The sequence below is a fragment of the Typopeltis vanoorti genome, chromosome 18 (assembly GCF_054136105.1).
Source record: "Typopeltis vanoorti isolate ZY-2024b chromosome 18, IOZ_Tvanoo_1.0, whole genome shotgun sequence".
NCBI classification, from domain to species: Eukaryota; Metazoa; Arthropoda; class Arachnida; order Uropygi; family Thelyphonidae; genus Typopeltis; species Typopeltis vanoorti.
This window is the reverse complement of record NC_143566.1, coordinates 81,739,565-81,762,274: the sequence shown is the minus strand read 5'-3', so window position 1 is coordinate 81,762,274 and position 22,710 is coordinate 81,739,565. Positions and strand designations below refer to the sequence as shown.

At 33.5% G+C, this 22,710-nt stretch overlaps 1 protein-coding gene across 1 annotated transcript in view; it reads right to left on the bottom strand.

Moving 5' to 3' along the window:
• Window positions 1-22,710, bottom strand: part of LOC150096851 (mdm2-binding protein-like) — a 269,877-nt gene that overhangs the window by 205,230 nt on the left and 41,937 nt on the right. The window contains exons 4-5 of the mRNA XM_090408172.1: window positions 21,730-21,791; window positions 3,353-3,410 (exon numbers count right to left, since the gene is read on the bottom strand). Coding sequence (XP_090264298.1) covers window positions 3,353-3,410; window positions 21,730-21,791 — 120 coding nt within the window. The remainder of the gene's footprint in view (window positions 1-3,352; window positions 3,411-21,729; window positions 21,792-22,710) is intronic.

Genomic DNA, 22,710 nt, shown 5'->3' with positions numbered 1-22,710 from the left:
AATGTTCTGCTTTTTTTATGAAGTGAGATGAACCTTTTTAATTACTTAAAAATAAAATCCATTCCTTTAATTGTGATTAAAGGAATGGATTTTATTTTTAAGTAATTTTGAATTATACTAAACTGTATAATTTTAAAGTGCCTGTGGATGTGGTGCTTGACCACACGAAGGAAGACTTCTTGGTTTCGAATCTAGTCAGCGACTAGAAGAAATTTTTCTAAGCCTTTTTTCGACAGGTTCCCGAGTTAGTCAATCTCTGGCACGAGCAAGCGGGTTTTTTCTCCCGGAAACTAGGGTTTTTTGTTCTGTAAACTCAAGAAAATCGGCCATAGAACCCACATCACATTATTTCAGACATTAAATATATTGTGTTAGGGTTAGGGACCATGAGATGGCAGCACTTGAGCTGTCTCTCTTCACTGCATGCTGCTTAATTAGTGATAGCCTTGGGCCAGCTATCCCTGATTGGGTACCAGTGGAGATTGAACTGCCCACTCAGTCTCCAAAAGTTAGATAGGGCTAAACAGCCTCGCCTACTCCCTATATATGGGAATAAAAAGGCGTTTGCCAATTTTTTTTTTGTATAATTTTATCGATAATAAACAATATTTTTTTGTGTTTACTTTTTATATTTTGAAAGTTGCAGCACGCCCACGATTTCAAGCCACGAGCCGCCACTGATTATTATTAATCTCCTATCCACAGATTTCCTCCAAATTAGTCTATTACTTATGAGAACTCCAATATCATCACACCTAATATTTTGTGCTTCTAAGGCACTTCTGACTTAATCAATCCACCTAGACCTTGGTCTTCCTCTGGGTCTCTTTCCTGCAATTTTGGTATCAAACACTTATTTTGCTAATCTTTCCTCACCCATTCTATTTCAGTGGCCATACCACCTTGGATTAGCTCTACTGACACATTCTTGAATGCTAATAATGTCAAGTTCCTTTCTACTATTTTCATTTTTAATATGATTCTGCCATTGATGCTGTCACTTTACTCTCCTAATTTTCCTCAGAACTCTCATATCTTTGTCTTTAATCTTTGATTAAAACTGGTTTGAACACTGTCTTGTATACTGCTAGTTTGCCGTTTGGGCTAATTTCTATCTTATTCCATATAAATTTATTCAGTAAACTTCTACCATACCACTTTTGCTAATGCTGTTGTCTATTTCCTTATTTAATTTGTCATCTTCACTAAAAATTGTGCCTAAATATTCTTCATTCAGAATGCAGCTGAAGTTTTCTATGCACCTGCCTATTTTCATAATTTTGGTCTTTTTACTGCTGACTGTCATGCCATACTTGTTACAGCTGTTATTCAATTTAATTAGAGAATCTTGGAGACTTGCACTAGATGTGTTTAGGAGTATAACATCATCTACATAAAGCAAAGAACTAAGTTTGCCATCTCCAATTTTAATATCAAGCCTAATGCCACTGTCCTTCATAATGTGATCCATATAGATGATGAATAAGAGTGGAGATAATGTGCATCTTTGTCTTACCTCTAATTTTACATCAAACCATCTTCCTGTATTTCCTTCAATTCAACCTGCTGACTGACAACTTAAATATTGATTATGTCTTGCTCTGCATAATGTTCCATTCACCCCATATAACTGAAGTATTTTGAAAAGCTTTTCTCTGAGCACCTTGTCATATTCCCAAGATTTCTCAACTATTTGTCTTAAAATGAAAATTTGATCTTGGCAACCTCGATTTAACCAGAGCTCAGCTTGTTCTTCGCTAAGTTTCTCTTCTATAATCTCTCTCAACCTCTTTTCAAGTATGCTTCAATAAATCTTACCTGGAATGCTCAGTAGAGAAATTCCTCTGTAATTCTTGCATTCAGCTTTATTCCCTTTTTTTGTATAGAGGGGTACTGTGAGAACTCTACTCCAATTCTTGATCTGAATTATGCAGTGTAGCCACTGCAAAACTTTTATACTTCACACTTAAGCATTTCTGGTCGAATATCATCTAACCCAGTTGCCTTTCCACATTTTATGTTTTTGACAGCTTTTTCTGGTATATGTACAGCATAAAGTATCAGTCTAATATACAGTATACAACATCAGTATTAACAGTTTAAAACCGGTTTGTAGTATAGATAGGAGAGTGGTTGACTGATAAGTGTCAGAGAAGAATGTATGGAGATACTGAGTTTAAGAGAAGGACGATGACCAGCAGAATAACATGGGGGTTCTGTGATTGGGGTCACTGTTGTTTAAGTCACATATTAAATTATATTAATGATATTGGGCTTGGGTTGGATAATGAGATACAATTATTTGCTAGTATTGTAGAGTTAGAAGGATGATAAAGGACATTTCCACTAGAGAATCCTTGTAGGTGATATGAACAATTTGATTTTATGGGCAAATGTTAAGGAAGATCGATTTGGTGTTGCAAAGTGCAAGGTTATGCATTTTGGACTGAGGACATTGCAGGCAGAGTATTATATTAATGGCCATTTACTGCAAGTAGTCAGTGAGACTTAAAACCTAGAAGTTGATGACAGAGAGTTAAAGATAAGTGGACCGTATTGCTAAGGTGATTAAGTATCATATAGGATAATTGCAATGTTGAAGAAAACACTAGCGCAGAGGAATGAAGAGGTCAGTGTTGTCCTGTAAAAGGCTTTGATAAGACCACATGATTACTGTCCTTAGATATGGTCCCTGGTTCGGAGACCATGAAGAAACAACAGAAAAATTCCAACAGAGGCTTCTTAGCCTCTGTTGGAATTTTATGATATTTGAACTCTGGAATTGTGCATACGAGGACAGACTGGTGGAATATAGTCTTCAAAGTTTAATACAGTTTAAGTAAAGGACAGAAGAGAGGTTATATATCATAGAAACATATAAACTGGTAAGGGGATCTTATAGTATAGACACAAGTGAGATGTTAAGAGCCCATGGTAAATGGAAGAGAACTTTGGTCATCCTTGGAAACTAATGGAATGGTTAGGGAGCATGCATTATCCAGATTCTTCTTCACCAATGGGTGTCAAGCACATCTTTAGTGAATCTTTTTAGAGCAAAATGTGAGAGTATTGGGCTACTATGTGACCTGAAAGCAGCCCTCTTTTAAGTCTCCCTTTGTAAGTCCTTACTGTAAAGGAGCCCATGTAATAATGTCAAAATGATTACAGTAAAGAAAAGAAATTCTCCTATACCTTTCTTGGTTAATTTTGAGGTAAACATACAATTAAGTGATAACACTGAAATCAAATGATCTTTTTATTAGTGCCATTATTCCTAAATACAGGTTATACAATGCAGTTATGTCATGCAACATCATTATTATCCATGAAGTAACATATCTGATAGGCTTACCACAGTTTTAATCCTAATAATAATTCACTGTCAATAATGACATCAAACAAGAACGTTCCTGCAAGACAAATGGTAAATAAATACATGAATTGAGTAAAATCAAATTCTTATTACATTCCATGTGAAAGTAATTTTAAAAATCTTTAAAGTGTTTTTAATTTAAAAAGCTTTCTTTGTGTACAACTATTAACAAAATGTTTTTCAATAATAACATATTTGTGATGAAAGATAAGCACTGTAATTAGTAATGAGAGAGGGGGGCAGAAACAAAGTACTTTGTCCAAAACATATGGAATATAAGTTTTTTGAATATTATAAGATTTAATTTTCCAGCAAAATCATAATATATATTTTAATAGAAGTTTAATATTATTATTTAATTTGGAAATGAGAAAAAAAAAAAAATATATATATATATATATATATATATATATTCTCATTTCCAAATTAAATAATAACAGTAGGATTAATAAAACAAACCATAAATTATAAACCATTAGAAAAAAGAAAACCAGGACGTCCTCTTAAACGATTCAATGATGACTTCTAAGGCCGGAACAGGCCATGCTAGGCCTAAATCCTTGATATGCATGATGATGATGATATATATATATATATATATATATATATATATATATATACATACACACACACATACCGTATTTCCCCGAAAATAAAACCTAACCGGAAAATAAGCACTAGCATGATTTTTCAGGATGCTCGTAATATGTCCTTCCCCAAAAATAAGCCCCATTTAAGTCAGTCAAATGGACACATTTAGTATGTCTGTTGCAAAGTACGACGGATGTATTGAATTCTAAAATAATAATATATAATATTAATATATAATTAAATATAAATAAATAATATTATTGACAATAATACTTAAAATAAATGATAATATTAAATTATAATTAAGTATTTGTAAATACTCAAGCAGGCACCTTTGGACGAGAGGTAAACATCTATGTAAACGCTATTCTTGAAACTGAAAAAGCCTGGTGCACACAAGCAGTTATAAGGAAGTGGGTTGATTTAATGTTGCTGTTTTGCGAGGTGGCCAAAGAGGTCTGCTAGTCTGGGATTAAGCCAGCACTCACCGCACTAAAGTCATGAAGAACTTCCTTGCAGAGAGAAGAATAGATCAAATAATGATTCCCGCAGGAATGACTGCCTATCTCCAGACCCTTGATATTGCAATAAATAAGCCATTCAAGGACCATTTGTGCATGGAATCAATGACTACATTGAAAATAGAATGGAGAGAAATCAGTGTGGAAACTTTGTGAAGCCTAGCCTGCAAGAGGTTGTAACTTGGGTGAAGAATTCATAGGATAAAATCACTGACAGCTGTGTTGCCAATGCACTACGAGCAGGCTACATGGACAAGAAGTGCTCATTTAAGGAGAGCTCTATTGCTGGACATGAGAGAATGGGGCGAAATGGTTCTACAGGAAATGGAGTCGCAAGAAATTCAGGCCGGAATTCGGGGTTTGGAGAGTTATGACGATGTTCCAGAAGGAGATGACATGACTATTTGAATAAGTGTAGATTTTTGTACATGAAAAAATAAGACATCCCCTGAAAATAAATACTAATGCATCTTTTGGAGCAAAAATTAATATAAGACCCGGTCTTATTTTCGAGGAAACACGGCATGCACACACACACACACACACACACACATTACGTTATGCCATTATACACCTAAATCAGTCCAAATCTTTTGTTGTTCATACATTAAACATAATACTAATTAAATAATAAAAACACTAAATAACTGAAATAATCTATAATAAACTCTTTAGATAAAAAGTACTAAAAACCAATTAAAATAAAATAAACCATGTGAGGAATAAATATGTCATTCGAGTCCAGACTACAGCAAACTGCAGCATGATTTTTGCAACCAAACTTTGAAATTTCATTGGGAGGCTAGTGAACTATATACAAACTATCATTATTTTCTTGTAAAAGTCATGACTGGTGATCTTGGATAAGGTTTTTTCTTTGTATGATTTTAAAGTCTCACACTTCTTATCCTCATCATGAATCGTGCCAGATTTAAAAAAGCCACACACTAGTGTCATCATTATCTGAAAAGATAGCTCTGAACAGAGTTCTGCATTTGACTAGGAATGTTTTTTTTTTTTTTGATGAATTTAGATTCTGGCTCATAACAGATTCAAAAATGACAGTTTCATTAAACTATTAAATCCTGTCAACTGCAGCATTGCAGAAGTTTTAACTTTTTTTATTGGTAAGAAGTTTATAATTCATTAAATTCTAGCCATCAATTTTGCCTTTTGTAAAAATATGTTGGTAGTGGTATCAGATTTTTATACTGAAATCTATGCACACACAAGTATGATCCTAGATATTTTGCTATGAACTATCATAGCAAACATCGCTATCTATTCTCAAAATTCAATCTTAACTTCAACATTGAGTAATTAAGTTCTTGATATTACAATATACAAAAACCAGTTTAATAATACTAAACTACATTAACCTGGATTTAGTAAGGTGAAGTCACAGACCCCAAACATACAGAAAGAAATAACCGTGACACCGCAACCTTACTAACGCCGGGTTAAAAGAAATTTATAATATTCTGAAATTTAACCACCAAAACTTAAAATCTAAAAAGCTAATTAACCAAATCACATCTCATCTGGTTTTTAGGCCCAAAAAATACCAGCTAAAAAGAACATTATGTCTCTTAACTGCATCTGGACCTCTCTTGAAAGAAACAGTTTCTTTATTTCTTCAGCAGAGAGAGTTGTTCTCTTGAAAACCACCTTATCTTGGAAATAATTGTAATTTCCTATTTTTAGTTAGAGATATGAAAAATTCAGACTTGACAATAAAATTTTCAAATCCAAACACTGTCTAGTGTTTCTCCTTTAATGGCTATTAGAAAAATTGCATATAAATGTTGCTTCTTTCTGCTTTCTTCAAGATTAATAACCTTTTTTTTTGCTTCTTCCTGTATGAAGGGTTTCCAAGGAAAATGATTGAACACTTAAAGAATCAACTTGCTGTATCTATTCTCAGAAATAGCTGTTAAATCATTACTACACTAATAAACACTTCAATCTTCGATAAACATTTCCCTTCCTATATGAGAAACTTCATTTATCAAGTTCTAAAGTTTCTATAACTTTCTTCCACAACTGCTATTCCAGTTACTTTTGGAACATAACAGCTAAATAACTTTTAAAACATTTCTTTCTGAAAGATCGCTACTAATGGAACTTAATTCTCGTTTGTTCACTCTTCCATATCACTCCATATATGTCTGCATATATCTCTCTCACTTTCACAGCTCTATTCAGCTGTTTAATAGTTACTATTCTTTTCATTTGCACATGCTCCAACATGCATGATACTTCTGGTTCCACTTCAATCTTTAAGTAAAGGAAACCGCCACCATTACGTGTTATCTTCATGACACTTTGTTTAAAAGAGGCCAAGTTTCAGTTTCAGCCAAGAGTCTTTTTAATTTATGTATTTTAAACATACGCAAACATTAAACTATATTATTAATTTTAGGTGAGACTAAATTACAATCAAGTAAATTTACTTTGTTAAAAATTAGTACTATGCATAAACGTAATATGTAAATGATGTACAACCCCCCCCCACACACACACATTTTAAAGCAATTAATTGTGCAGTTCTCACAAATATAATGCACTAACAACCAAAAATAATAATTTGAAACAGAATATTTAAGTTTACACTAATTTATACAAACAAAATTCTGTAGAACATCTGTATGGATATACTGATACGAATGATTCACTGTAAGAATAAAAATTATTTAATAATTACAAAAACTGCAAGTTTTGTTATGATTAGAAGATGGTCGCAAAGAATGACTACTCGTTATGGATCGACATTAACGATCAACATTCTCATTATTATTTATGTCCTCAATATTAAATTCTTCACTTAAACACTGGTCTTCATCTGCAAAAGAGACAGAGATATGCCTGAACTAGAAAGCGCACCAATAACATTTCCAAAATCCTGACTAGGGATATCAACAATACAGTGAGAGCCCAAATTAGCTTCATTAAGCTGTAGTGTCTGGTCAAATAATTTTTTCAGTTATTCTCTGATGAAAAGTACCAAATTCAGAATACTCTGATAAATTTTTATCACATACTTTATTAGAATCAGAAAGTTTCACTTCCCTTTTAAAAGAAATAGATCATTTATTTAAATCTTCATCAAAAATAAATTTTCTAAAGTTAATTCCTGGCACTATAGTAGTATTCTTATCAAAATAACATTTCTTTCATTTATTACAATGTGCTATTATAAATCTACTATGGTATTTAACATCTACTATTTTATATATCACTCAGGAAGTTTTTTTTCAATATTCTATATGGACCTGAAGCTTCCACACCCAGCTTACCTTTTTTTCTTACATTACTTTTGTCCTTGAGTAAAACAAGGTCACCAACTTGTAACTCTCTACTTCTAAATTTATTTATCCAACTCTATTCTTTTCTGAGGAAGATTCACTAACACACCTAACCCAGGATCATGTAGCATCAAATTTTTTAACTATACCAGAGAAATATTCATCTATGTCAGCAAAACCAGAATTTACAATATCTAAGCGTAGATCACTAGGATAAATGGGATCAAAACCAAAGAGTCCAAAATGGCTTTTCTTTAATACTGGAGTGCAATGAAGAACGTATGGCAAATAAATCTTGAAGTAGAAAATAATCCATCTTTAATCTTCTCATAAGCCAATGTTGAGAGCTAGTTTTAATGTCTTATTCATTCTCTCACAAAGACCATTACACTGGAGTCTCTAAGCTGTTGTAAACAATTGTTTTACATGCAACATGTTACAAACATGGAGCAATAATTTAGAGGTGAAGTTTGGTCCTCTGTCTGTCAACAACTGGACAACCATAAGTACATATAATTCCATCAATAAGACATTTTGCTAAAGTTTCTGCTTTTTTGATATTTAACAGCAAAAGCTTCTTGGTATCTAGTTAACATACCATTCAGAGGCAAGCAACTAAGATGGTGAGTGGTCTGTGGAATGTTCCCTATGAGGATAGATTAAGGGTGTGTGAATTGCAGAAGCTGGTTGGTTGGTTGATAGAAGAAAACCAAGGGATATGATAGAAACATTTAATTTGCTTAAAGGGTTTATTTTTTCTAGAATGTTTAGCTAGAATAGCTAGAACATGGGATCATCCCAGGAAGTTGAATAAAGATGTGGTTAGTAGGGGGGTGAGGACTAGATTTTTTTTTTTTTACTTGGAGAGTTGTGAATGAATGGAATGGAATGCAGAGTCAGTTTTGAGTGCTTTGTTTGTTAATGGGTTTAAGGAGAGGTATGATAGTTTGGGTCTCCCATGATGAGTCCTCTGACTCCATGAGGTGCCTATACAATAATAATAATAGATACAGTGAATAGAGAATCACTAAATCTGCTTCATGCAGAGATTGCTGGAAATTACCAAAAATATGTATTTATTTACTCTTTCTGATTGTGATAGAGGTCCTAATATATCAGCTGAAATATGTTGAAAAGGCCTAACAGGTATTTGCACTGTTTGCAAAAGAGCCATGCCTTTAAAAGAATTTCTCAACTAATAATGACAATACTGAACTATTTAACATCACTGTGAAGTTCTAGCAAAAAGTAATGTTCTTTAATATGTTGTAAGATTTACCTAATCCTATGTGACCTGTTAAACTAGAGGAATGATACTCATCCATTATCCATGGAATCATTTTAGATCAATCTACTTACATTAGACCCTAATGTAAGTAGATTGATCTAAAATGTAAGTAGATCGATCTTACATTCTTATCCTTTATACAGAGTATTCCTTCTGCACTCAGAAATAACCTGGCTGAATAGAAGGTACAAAATCATCAAGTAACAAACCTTCCTGGGTCATTATATATATATATGGGAATAAATAATTAGGAGCTAAAATAACCAAGCATATAAAATTGCTTGGTTATCCTAATATATATATATATATATGTCGCCAAAATGGATCTTCCTGTTAAGTATTCTTAATGGAATTGTTATCCCCAATTTCACCTGTGGACCTCCTAGCCATTTCTTTTTTAGAACTTAAAGGTGGCACATTAACAGTGGTATGAAAACAATCTTTACTTAAAAGCATCAAGCTCTTGTTCTGTATGACCTTTCATTTCTCAGGTGACAAATTCAGTTTCATCCTTAGTAGGAAAAGAACAGTTTGTTCATTGTTTCATGTAGAACACTTAGAGGACTCCTTACAAAATTCAATTCCATGTAATGAAATTATTCTAGAAGAATAATCACAGGAATAATTATACAAAAATAAAAATTCTTCTAAGACAACATGGAATACATTACTGGATATAGCATGCAAAACCAATAATTATGTGTCACAATAATAGAAAAATCAGGAAAGAATATATCTAAACAGATGCTCTGAGCAGCAGGCAACTCCTGATTAAAAATACTAATAAAATTGTCCTGTATGTCTGAGACCTCTAAGTTTTCTTGTAACTTATTTTTCAAGAGCAAAAATAATTGTCAAATGACAACTGTTATATGAGCACCAGCATCAACAGTACCCTACATGGAATTCCAGCAATCTCTGCATGAAGTGGATTTAGTGATTCTCTGTTCACTGTATCTATTATTATTATTATTATTGTATAGGCACCTCCATGGAGTCGGAGGACATCATGGGAGACCCAAATTATCATACCTCTCCTTAAATCCATTAACAAACAAAGCACTTAAAACTGACTCTGGCAATCCATTCCACTCATTCACAACTCTCCAAGCAAAAAAAATCTAGTCCTCACACCCCTACTAACTACATTTTTATTCAACTTCCAGGGATGACCTGGAAGCCATTCTAGCCATGTGCTAAAACATTTCCCCTGCATCAATACTATAAACCCCTTTAAGCAAATTAAATGTTTCTATCATAACCCTTCTTTTTTTTCTATCAACTAACTTCTGCAATCCACACACCCCTCAATATATCCTCATTGGGAACATTTCACAGACCACTCACCATTTTAGTGGCTTGCCTCTGAAGCTCTCCACCACTTCCTCATCCCCAAGAAACCCAGGAGACTCCTCAGACTTGAGCACAGTAATCTAGATGTGGGTGTATCAAGACCTTATAAAGAGAAATAACAACTTCCTTATCTCTACTTGTTAATGTTTTCTTCAATAGCCAAGTAATCTTATGGACTACCTTAGGAATACATGTTCTAAACTTTAACTCTCTCTACTGCCCCCCACTAAATCTCTAGCTTCATCTATTTCCTGAATACAATGCCATTAATGTGATACACACCTTGCAATTTATTTATTCCAAAATGTATAACTTTACATTTCTTCACATTAAACTGACACCCATTATCTTTTGTCCATACTGACAGCCTATTTAAATCATCCTGCAAGCTCTCCACATCGTCTTGATTAACTATTACTCTACCTAATTTTGCATCATCAGCAAACAACTGAATATTTCCTTTCAAGTTATTTCATATATCATTCATGAGGAGGGAGGGGGATAAAAAGTTCTGATAAACACCTAGAATAAAAATATTAAAGCAACTGATATAACAACAAAAAAGAACATATCTTAAAACCCTTGAATCCCCATGTTTCATAAAATTGTAATAATTTGTTCTTTTTCTTTTAGAATATATAAGAAGAGTTGCTTTAATATCATTTTTGTAGGTGTTTATCAGAACTTTTCATCCTCCCCCATATGTACAAATTAAACAGCAATGGCCCCAGCAATGAAACTTGCGACCCCACTAGTTACCTGTTTTTGCACTGATTCTGCCCCTCCATATACCACTTTTTGATAATTGTCCAGCAGCCACCCTCTTATCCACCCCATTTTCTAATTTGCATAATAGAGTTCCATGCAGTATTCTATGAAATGCCTTTGCAAAATCATCATATAGCCATTTCCTTTATCCAACTCAATTGTTATTCTATTATAAAAAGTTAGTAGATTACTAAGGCATGACCAACTCTATGCTGTTCCTCAGAGTATCATATTTTATCCAATCATTCTTAAATTTTTTTTTTTGTCCAATTTTTCCAGCACTTTTACTACCATGCCTGAAATACTGATTGGTCTATAATTTCTTACTGCAGTCTTAGAATCTCTCTTATGCAAGGGAATTAATTTGCCCTCTTTCCACTCCCTTGGAACACTTCCAGAGCTGAGACTTAAATCAAAAAAGTCTAGTCAGAGTCATTGCAAGCTCCCATGAACATTTTCACAAAACCTAAGCTGATATCCCATCTAATCCCACAGTTGTATTTATATTGAGATTCTGCAATATCCTAAGAACCTCCATTAGTGTGTCACATCTTAAAGCAGTAACCTCACCAGGATGATATACCCTTCAAAATGGTCACTCAGTAACTCAACTATTTTATCTGCTTCTGTCACTTCGTGACCATCATCAATCATTCCGCAGTCATTCTTCCTCTTACTTGCCATGTAATGAAAGAACTCTTTGGGATTTCCTTTGGCCTACTCAGCTAGCTTTTTCTCGTAATCTTATTTTGCCTTCCTTGCCATGCTGGTCACCTTTCTCTTTATATCCCCTCTACAACATTTTCTTCTTCTGTAGCCCATGTTTAATGATATTACTCATCCATCTAACTCCTACTTGATGAATCCTCCTTACCTTGGGTATACAATTTAACATTGCTTCCTCTAGATGACCCTTAACTATTTCCCATGCACTACTAACATCCTTACCCTGCAGTGTTTTATGCCATGGCACAGATTTAAGCTTGTCATAATCACCTGCCTTGTAGTTTCATATATACCCCCTTCTTGATAGAATATTCTTCATTTTTACCATCTCCCAAGTCAAGACCCCCTATCTTCTATTCTTTTTGGCTGCAATTTATCTGCTCTCATCAGAAGTAACCCCCCCCCCCAATCCTATCTTTCCAAAAAATACTAAACTCATGTTAGAGGTTTAATGGAATATTAACAGCACTGAGAAAGGATTAAAACTAATTTTAATACTTCCAATATTTCGTCTCTGTCACAGACACATCTTCGGGGATTACAAAAACTTTTTGTAACAACACACACACACAAATACAATACAAAGTGAAACTAAAGTCTTGTTTAGGTGATGTGCCCTCTATGGGCATTTGCAGGTGGCCTGGGATGTAAAGAGGGATCTCTGATAATTAAGGTTACCCAAATTTTGGGAAGTTTAATGCAACTGTATTTGTTTAAATTAGGTTGATTCCTGAGTGCAGATGCAGATTCAAAGAATAGTCTTCCTTTTTTAAATTTACTATGGTGGAGCATGGCAGTTTTTTTCCAGGAGATCCTGTGGGATGTATCCAAAACATGGTCTGCAAGGCCAGATTGACCATAATCGGGTTGGCAGATGTAAGAATTGTGTTCTTCTAACTGGATGGATGTTAACCTGCCTGTTTGTCTGAAGTAGGCAAGTTTACAGGAACAAGGTATTCTATATACACCAGGAACTGATAGAGGAGGGAGCTGGTCTTTAGTGGAGCGGATAAGGATAGCAAGTTTACGGTAGGGCTTAAAAGCTGTACTGAGGTTGTACTTTTTTAATGATATGGCTATTTTTTCTGAAGTACCACGGATGCAAGGAATGATGATGGCATTTCTGAAATCCTTCTGAAGAGATGGATGGGGAATGGGGAAGGACCTGATTATTTTTTTAATTCTATAGTCATTATAGCCATTGGAAAGGAAGGTGTTGTGTATGTGTTTGAGTTCGGTTGAAAGGGCAGTTTTACTGGAACAAAGATTGTGGGCCCTATTGGTCAGAGTTTTAATAATGCCATATTGCTGGGAGGGGTGGTGGTGGGAGAGTTTGTGAATGTATCTGCCTGTATGAGTAGGTTTTCTATATACAGAGAAAGAAATGTTATCATTAGGAAGACGTGTTACTAAGGTGTCTAAGGAAGGGTAAACTATTGTTATTTTCCTTTTCCATCATAAACTGGATTCTTGGATGTAGACTATTGAGGTGACTGAGGAAGGAATCTAATGTGTCTGGGCCATGAGGCCAAATAGAGAACACATCATCTACATATCTTAGCCAGATAGAAGGTTTTAGAGGGAAAGAGTCAATGGCTCGTTTTTCAAAATTTTCCATTTAATAATTGGCAAGAGGTGGTGAGAGGGGGGGGGGGAGGAGTCCATGGCAGTTCCCTCTATCTGTTTGTAGATTTTGTTCTTCCAAGAGAAATAACCAGAGTTGATGGCAAAGAAAAAGAGCTCTAAAATATCTAAAAGGAAAAACGTTTTTTAAGAATGTTAAGGTGTCAATCAGGGGAATATTTGTAAACAAAGAGATGATGTCAAACTGACCAATATATCTGTATTATTTGAAGTAAGATTTTCAATTAAGTTTTTAAAATGGGTGGAGTTTTTTACATAAGATGAGGTAAGACCAATGAGGGGAGGGGGTCAAAGAGTTAGCTAGCTGCTTTGATAATTTATAGCAAGGTGCATTGGTGGCATCTAAAAAAAAAAGTATTGTCATCACCAGAGCTGATAAAAGTAATGCCACTGTATATCCGGGGGGGGGGGGGGGGGTGAGAACAGAATGGTTTGAGTTTTTTTGTAATGTCAGAAGGCCTGAAGAAATTTTTTCAAGTAGGTTTTTAATTTTTTAACTTGAGTTTTTGTGGGATTGTGTTCCAATGGTATGTAGGTAGCGCGATCATGGAGAATAATATCCATTTTCCGATTATATTCTGAGGAGTTGAGAACAACAGTGGCATTACTTTTATCAGCTCTGGTGATGACAATACTTTTTTTTTTTTCCCGTAATTTTTTGAGGGCAGAGAGTTGACTGGAAGATAAATTAACTTTAGGAGGTGAAGAATGGGAGAGAATGTTAGCTACGTCAAGTCTGATGTTATTGGCTGTTTCTGGAGCTAAGTGACAGATTCTGCATTCGATGTTGTACATAATATCCACTATCGGAACTTCAATAGGTGCGATCGCAAAATTGGGTCCGAGGCTTAGGGCACTAACGGCATCTTCGCTTAGCTCCGGAAACAGCCAATAACATCAGACTTGACGTAGGTTTCTTACTAACATCTGATACAACCTGAACAGTATTCGTGGAATCTGTGTTTCTAGAATATTGGAATTTCTTATCAAATGACTTAGGGATTCTAGATAAATTTCTAGATAAATTAAACACTTAAATTGTTTTCTTTCACCTAAAGTTTGTTTCCGAGAATGACCTTTAATCTTTAAACCTTCCCTAGATTCGTTACTGTGTATAATTAACTGAGACTGAATATTCAGAATAGACTAAAATTTCATCTTGTGTTTCTGTAAGAGCTACAATTGTCATCTATTCTTTTTTTTCTAAAGCATTTCTAAGCTCTTTCATATCTTCATTAAAATTCTTTTTCTGGAAAATCTTATCATTAAAATTAGTCTGAGAAACCTTTCTTATTTAGCAATTTTATTTCATTAGATTCAGAGTCATTTATGACTTGAATAAACCTTGATAAGTTATGCTACTGATTCTGAATTAATGATTCCTCCATCTGAGCAACATGTAGTGCTTCTTCAACAGTAGTCACACCAGGTTTATAAACAGCTCTTTTTAATTCATTTTAATTCTTTTCAAATCATTCCTAAAATGAAAGAAAAGTATTCTCTCAACATGTTCAGAATCAGATTCGTCAGTTCTAAAACTATATAACAAATTTGTCAATTTATCATAAAACGATGAACAGATTATAGTTCTGAACAAAGGAATGAATTTTCCACAGATTAGGATCTAATTCTTCCTTCTCAGAAAATTCATTAATCAAATCTCTTTAAATTCTGCATAAATGGTAGCTTTTTTACTTTCCTGGAGTTCTGAGCAAAATTTTTAGCTTTTCCTTGAAGTTTTGACTTCAAAACTAAGAATAACCATCTTTCAGACCACCTACTAATCATCTTAACATTTTCAGCAGCCTCAAGAAATGCTTCTACACTATCACTTGGATAATCAGCTGCAAAATGTGATACACATGACAAATTTACAAGCTCAGAAAATATCATTTTCTAAATCTGAGAGAGTCTCCAACAGCATTAGAAATGTTTTGATTCATTATGCTATATTTTTATACACTAACATCTATGTGTGATGACTCAATTTTCTTAATTATCAATTAGAATTATCTTCACAAGTTTACTCAATTTAACCCGTTGTCAATCGTATCATTGTGAATGTTTTAATGTAAAAACAGTCATAATTTACAATTACAAATCTTTTTTATAATTGTTTCTCTAAGTTAGTATTTTATTAGTTTTGGTTTCATAAACATAGATAATTGGCACTTGCAATGTGCCCAATATTGATATTTATGTCTAAAGAAATAATGTCAAGTATTTGAGATGAATTGCACTTATCAAATATCTGACAACTATAATAATTTTAATGTTTGACATTATAATTTTAATTTTAATGTAAATCTTTAAGTAAATCATAATTGTTAAGTGTTGTGATGTCTACTGTTCATTGTAAAGACATTCTCTCTTTGCTAGCAATGACAGAGTGTCAGTCATTACTAACTTCCTGCCCACTTAATGGAACAAGCATGCATGTTCACTGAGGAGGTTGATTGGTGATTGACAGCGGACAAAGAGAGAGAGAGAAAGAGAGAGAGTGCTGGGTACTGGGGTAACAAGAGGAAACAAGAAGAGAGAGAGTGAGTGGCAGTTTGGGAATGCAGACCAGAGAATTTTTTTCAGGAAGTTTTTGAAAACTTGACAGTTGAAATATATAAACAGAGGATTCCAAAAAGGAAATCTTAACAAGGCGAATCCTTAGATTGGAAAAGTGAGACTGTCAATTTGTGAATAATAATTAAAAGGAGATATTAAGCAGGCATTCTATTTCAACATTTGAAGATATGCAAAATAGAAAGTTTCATCTTATTAAATTAAATGTCTCATTAAATCATGACATTTTGCCTGCTGATCTCAGGTTAAGGTTTTTTATTTAGGCCTTTGTTGGGCTTTTTTTTAATTTTTTTATTATTTTGAGTCTTACATTTCTTATCCTCATCATAAATGAATCTTGCCATATTTAAAAAATTCAACAAACCGGCGTCTTCAATATCCGAAAAGAAAGATTAGCTCCTAAGATTTCTGCACTTGACTTGGGATGCCTTTGTGTTGTTTTTTTGGTGAATTTAGATTCTAGCTCATAACAACAGATTCAAAAATGACAGTTTCATTAACACAATAACACCTATGAAAAATTAAAAGAACTATTTGGTAAGCCTGTAAAAGATCTGAGGAAATCTCTAGTCTCAAATCTTTCATTTCTTTCCCAACTCCTCTCACACATGTACAATAAATAATTATGGTACTCATCTCCAGCAAATTTTTCAATATTCTATATTTGCATTATTACTGTGACACTACACAGAGTATTTAAACATCAAAGAAAGTCTTGAAAAATCCATTTATCCACCTTTCTCTGATTGTCATCAGTTATGGTGTTGTCCGTTGGTCTACCATGAGAAATGAATGAAGCCAAAGCTAATCTAAAGTACAGGGTGGTTCAAAATTCCACATACAAACGTTGAGGGGAGGTAGAGAACATCAAAATCAACCATATTCACACAGGAAAGCATGACTGGAAACGCCACTGGAAGGTACTAACAGTGACACAAAGATACAGAAATAACACAAGGCAGTAAGTAATGTAAAAAACTTTATTAGGCATAACCGAACAATTCAATAGTAGTTGGATACATAATATGGTAAACGAGGTGCATGTCTGCCATCTCAGCATTCGTAAAACGATGCATGTTCTTCATACGAAGTCGAAAGCTTGAATGAGGAAACCCCAATTGCTCACCTGGGCAGCTGATGAATGGCACCACCTATCACTTTCAGGTGGTGTTACCGGTCATGCTTTCCTATGTGAATATGATTGATTTTGATGTTCTCTACCTCCTCTCAAAGTATATTTGGCTATTTTAATTTTGATAACCCATCTTCTGACACTGCTGATATCAACAGCTTCTGTACCAGACACACACCGAACATTCTGATGAATTTCTACCCACCTTTTTTTCTGATATGACTACAAACTCAACAATCAGCCAGTAAATAGAACAAATATTTAATAAATGTCATAAGGAATTGCAAAATTCTAGTTCATAAGAGTTCTTTCATAATTTTGAAAGCAAAAATGTAACTAATTTCCATTAGAAACTAATTAATAACTTATGGAGATTAGTAACTAATTTCCATAAATGAATGCATATGAATGAATGAATATTAAATTCACAAATTTAAAGTTGCACTGATATAATTCTATAATTTATTACAAGAGAATACATTCACTTTTTTGCTCTCAAATTTTGGCTGGTAGCATTAAAGTATTGTCAAACAAACAAATGTTAAGAACAAATACAGTACTATAATAATAATAATAAAAATAAAATTAGTATTATATTTTGAGAGATACTTGTGCCTTAAGGTTTCTTTAGTCCACATGAAAACACAAGGAAATAAGTAAATAATATTTATTTAAAAGTCATGTATTTCAGCCTGAATATTACAGGTCATTATCAGTGGCAACATTAGTTAATTACAAGGGAGAATGCAAACAATGGACTGATTTGAAACAGTGAGAGCCATGTGATACATAAAACAATGTAAAGGTATAACTGAAGGTATTTTAGTGAGATGCAGTCATTCCAATTTAAGTTCGAGCAGTGAAGTAAGGCTTCAGCACCTTCTTTAACACTGTACTACCGGCTTGGAAGTGTATATATACATCCATAATTACATGGATGTGAAGTGTTCATTGTAGTCAATATGAGTGCTGGATATTATAGAAAAAATTATATGGATACAAAGCGTATCTTTTTGATATATTTAATCAGTATCGTTGAATGGTTACATAGACATTCAAATGTATAGTGACAAAGATGAAGTAAGCACATTTCAGATGGGTATTGTGGTCCTCATTTGATGTTTAATGTTCTTGTTGCAGTTGCTGTAATCAATGGCTTCTCAGAAAGGACCACACAATGTCTTTTTAATTCTCATAAACCTAGCTCAAATAATAAGGAAAACAATATGTTGAGTCCCTATCCCATACATTTCTGGCATCTCAGAACCAATTTCCAGAATTTTTAAGAAATATGGTTTAGTGGTTACATTTATTCCTGTCAACAAATTATCATCATGGTTTCCATCTTCTAAAGATAAACGTTCCCCTCTAGTTCTTCCTGGTCTCTACCAAGTTCCTTGTGATTGTCACCATTTTTACTTCAGACAAACTGGCCAATGATCAGTGGAACATCAACACAAGAACACCAATCTGAGAAATCTGGCCTGGCATGGCACAAAATAGATACAGACCACAATACCCATGTTCTAAAATGCTTAGTTCGTCTTTGTCACTATAAATTTGAACATTTATTTAAAGAAAGTGCTGAAGCCTTACGTCACTGTCTAAACTTAAATCCGAGCGATTGTCTCTCACCATCTAAGCTATGGAAGTCTTATTCTAATCACACATCACTAAAGTTTATTTTTAATAGAGTTACCGTATTTTTCTCCTTATAAGATGCACAGTTGTATTGGATATATCCGTCATCTTACATAGTCATTCTTCCTTCTACTTGCCACATACCTAAAAAATTCTTTAGGGTTTTTCTTTGCCTAATTTGCCAATTACTGCTCATACTCCACTTCTGTTTTCCTTACTAAGTGAGTCACTCTCCTGGCTTGTTTTTTATATCTTAATGTAACTGATTATTACCATACCATTATTCTTCTTCCACATTTCAAGCTTAAGTCTCTCATTCATTCATTTTACACCTACCTTATTCAGCTTTTTTTTTTTTTTTTGGCCTTTGGAATACATTCACATATTGATGCTGTTATGTATTTCTTTGTCAGTTCTCAAGCAGCATCTATTTCTTTACCATTCAACTCCTCATCTTTGCAGCATAAGACACACAAATAATGCATCAAATTTTTCATGTAAATATTATTTTTTTAAATTTAAAATTTTAATATATGTATTATCTATTTATTAGATAAAAAACAATTATTTTTAAAAAATCATCAAATCATTAAAAAATCTAACATATAATAATATATATAATAATATAAACAAAAAATTTTTTATAAATTTCATTAATCTTCTTTTCAAATCTTTATTCATCTTCATCCTCAAAATTTTCTGAACTTGATTCTTCATCAGCAACCGAGTCATAGCTGTTTTGAAATAATAAGTGATCCTCCATACTGTCAGGAGAATTACTAATGCCACACTTTTAAAAAGATTTTATAATAATTTCAGGTTTCACTTTATTCCATGAATTCTTTACCCATTTGCACGCTTGTGAAATTGTGGCCCTCTTTCTCCTACCTGTAGATGTTTCCTCAAAATTTGTAGATTGCATCAATTGACCCATTTTCTCCTCATAAATCCTTTAAATGGTTTGTTTATTGATACATCTAAAGGTTGAAGCATGGAGATGAGTCCTCCTGTGATTACAGCAATTTTTGTGTTTATTCTTAAAAGCTTCAGTTTTATGGCATCTAAACTGATCCCATATTAACAATGCCAGTTTCTGACATAAACTACCAGGATGCCCTGACCACACCTTCTTTATCCATAACTTCATCCCTTCCTCATCCATCCTTTTGGATGAATATGAATGTAAACCATTTGGAAAGTTTTTTTTTGGCATTGCTTTTCTTTTAAAAATTAAAAAAAGAAGATAGCAATTTTGTTCCACCTGCACAGAAAGACAAAACGGCAGTATAATTGTTTTTTCTTGACCAGAAATTTTAACAATATTTTTTTATAGGGTATATCAAAAGTCAGAGACACTTCATCCATATTAACTATCTGTGAAAGTTCAAAATTGTCTTGTTTTCTAGCATTTATGATACATCTGTGAAACTCAATCATTTTATTTTCGAATTCATCTGGCATTTTTTTATGATATTTTATTTTTGCATGCATGCATAAATCATTTCTCTTCATAAATCTAAAGCACCATGATGGAGACCTGGTAAAATCAATGATATTTCTTTCTTTTGCCAATAATTTTGCTCGGTGAATAATCATTTTTCTAGATATGCAGCAACCCAATCTTCTTTGATCCATTATCCCAGTTTTTAATTAATTTTCAATTTCTGGACATTTTGTCAGTTTTCTGAAGAGATTATGTTTTTTAAAATTTGCTTCTATTAATTGCTGCTCTTTTTCCCTCCAAGTTCGAACCATTTTATGTGGGTTGAGGCCCAAAGTGCTGCTTTGCTGCCTTGCTATTCTTTTTTGTGTACACAATCACACTACACTTAAATGCAATCATATGCTATGTCTGTGCTTCGTAGAATTCATGGGTGTTAAAAAAAATGTAAATATAATAATGCATTGATTACTAGTTTAAATGCATGACTGTTAACGACCACAGAACTATTCAAACTGATCACACGTTACCAACAGGTGATGATGCACCGTAAGACACAGTGGTTTATAAGACATCCTAATTTTCAGAGATAAATTTTAGATACAAAATAAGAAAAGTCTTCTACGGCTAAAAATACACTAATTAACAATTAATAATATAGTTTTTCCTCAGTTATATCTTTGTGATGTTTATGTATAACATCACATAGCTCTCACTGTTTCAAACTGATCCATTTTTTGCATTCTTGCTTGTAATTAACACAGCCACTGATGATGGCTTGTAATATTCAAGCTGAAATATATGGCTTTTAAATTGAATTGAAGAAAAATTAGTATCCATTACTTTAGTGTATTACAAATGATAGGTCTCATTATCATCATCTCATCTTCCTTTTTCCCTCTTTTACCTTGCAATGTCGAGGGATATAGGATATACCGGGTCGATACGCCCTGGTGTATCCTGTGTCCGTTATGTTGAGTTCTCAAATGATAGGTATATTATATATATTCCAGGTTAGGGAAGAAAAGAAAAGCAAGTTTTTAAAGGAAAAAGAATTTCTTTTGTACCATTATTTCTGATGAGTTATAAGCTAGTTTTATAATAACTGGGAGACTTACCGCTGCTGTCAAAATATAAGAAAATTAAATGAGCATTTTTTGCTCAAAACTTTAATGGATATCATTGAATTTCAACATCATGCTAAAGGCACAGATCATGACATCTTAATTTATTTCTAATTTTATTTATTTTATTTTAAATTTTAAAACTCACTACCAACAAAATAATTTGGATAGAAGAGGTGAGGAAAAAGTACTACTTTGTAAGAATAGATTTGATCAAGGAAATAGAAATATTAAAACACATTTACCTGGGGTAGGCAACTGGTCAGAGAGGTTATGGATGGCTTGGGCTAAAAAACCAGACACTTCACTGAATTTAAAAAAAAAATAAAATAAACCAAAAATGTTATTAAGATGAATAAATCACATTTCATGACAATTGAATTGAAGCTTTTTTTTTTTTTTTTTCATCTTATGTTAGTCTACTAAATTGCTATCTTCAGCCCACACAAAATACCCACATACTCTGAATAATATATTTACATGTTTTTCATATATTTATAAATTGCATTTTTTAAAACAAAATTTTAAACAAAAACAAAGACTTACATATCTTTTCTTGAAATCTGTTCATCGCACTTGTACATTATTATTATTCCTGGTACCTCCAAGGAGTTCGAAGACTCATTGCGGGAGGACACCTACAACTGTCTCAACCACTACACCAAACCTCTACCACCCACCTCCACCACAACTAGCATTTTTGTCTGTGTGCGGGATGAAAAACCCTGCTACCTCCATATGAGATTGGCTAACTCACCTTCGATTGAAATTGTCCAGATAAAGATTCCCCCCGTCGTGACGAGAATCGAACTTAGACCTATTCCAATTGAAGGGCGCAATGTACCGCAATGTTCTTGCAACAGAGGTCTCACTTCATTTCATCTTACTCTTCATAATACTCAAATCTCTAAACATGATCAGCTTTCTCTTCTTGAGATGAATTAGACCTTTAGCCTTTCCTGGCATAAATGCACCTCAGTCATAGCATTTTCAGCTACCAAAACACAAAATAATTTTCTACTCAAGATACTATTTCACACTTGTACAACTGCTAACACTGTAAAAATCCTACCTTTCCACAAACTGCCAATATGTTTGAGGTGGAGCATTGAAAACCTTCCTGACACCTCTATCATAAATTCGCTAATCACTCTCAACAAACACTGTTTCTGTCTTATGTCTCTTCTACAGGTATTTTATGTGCAATGTGCAGCAGAACTGGCCAC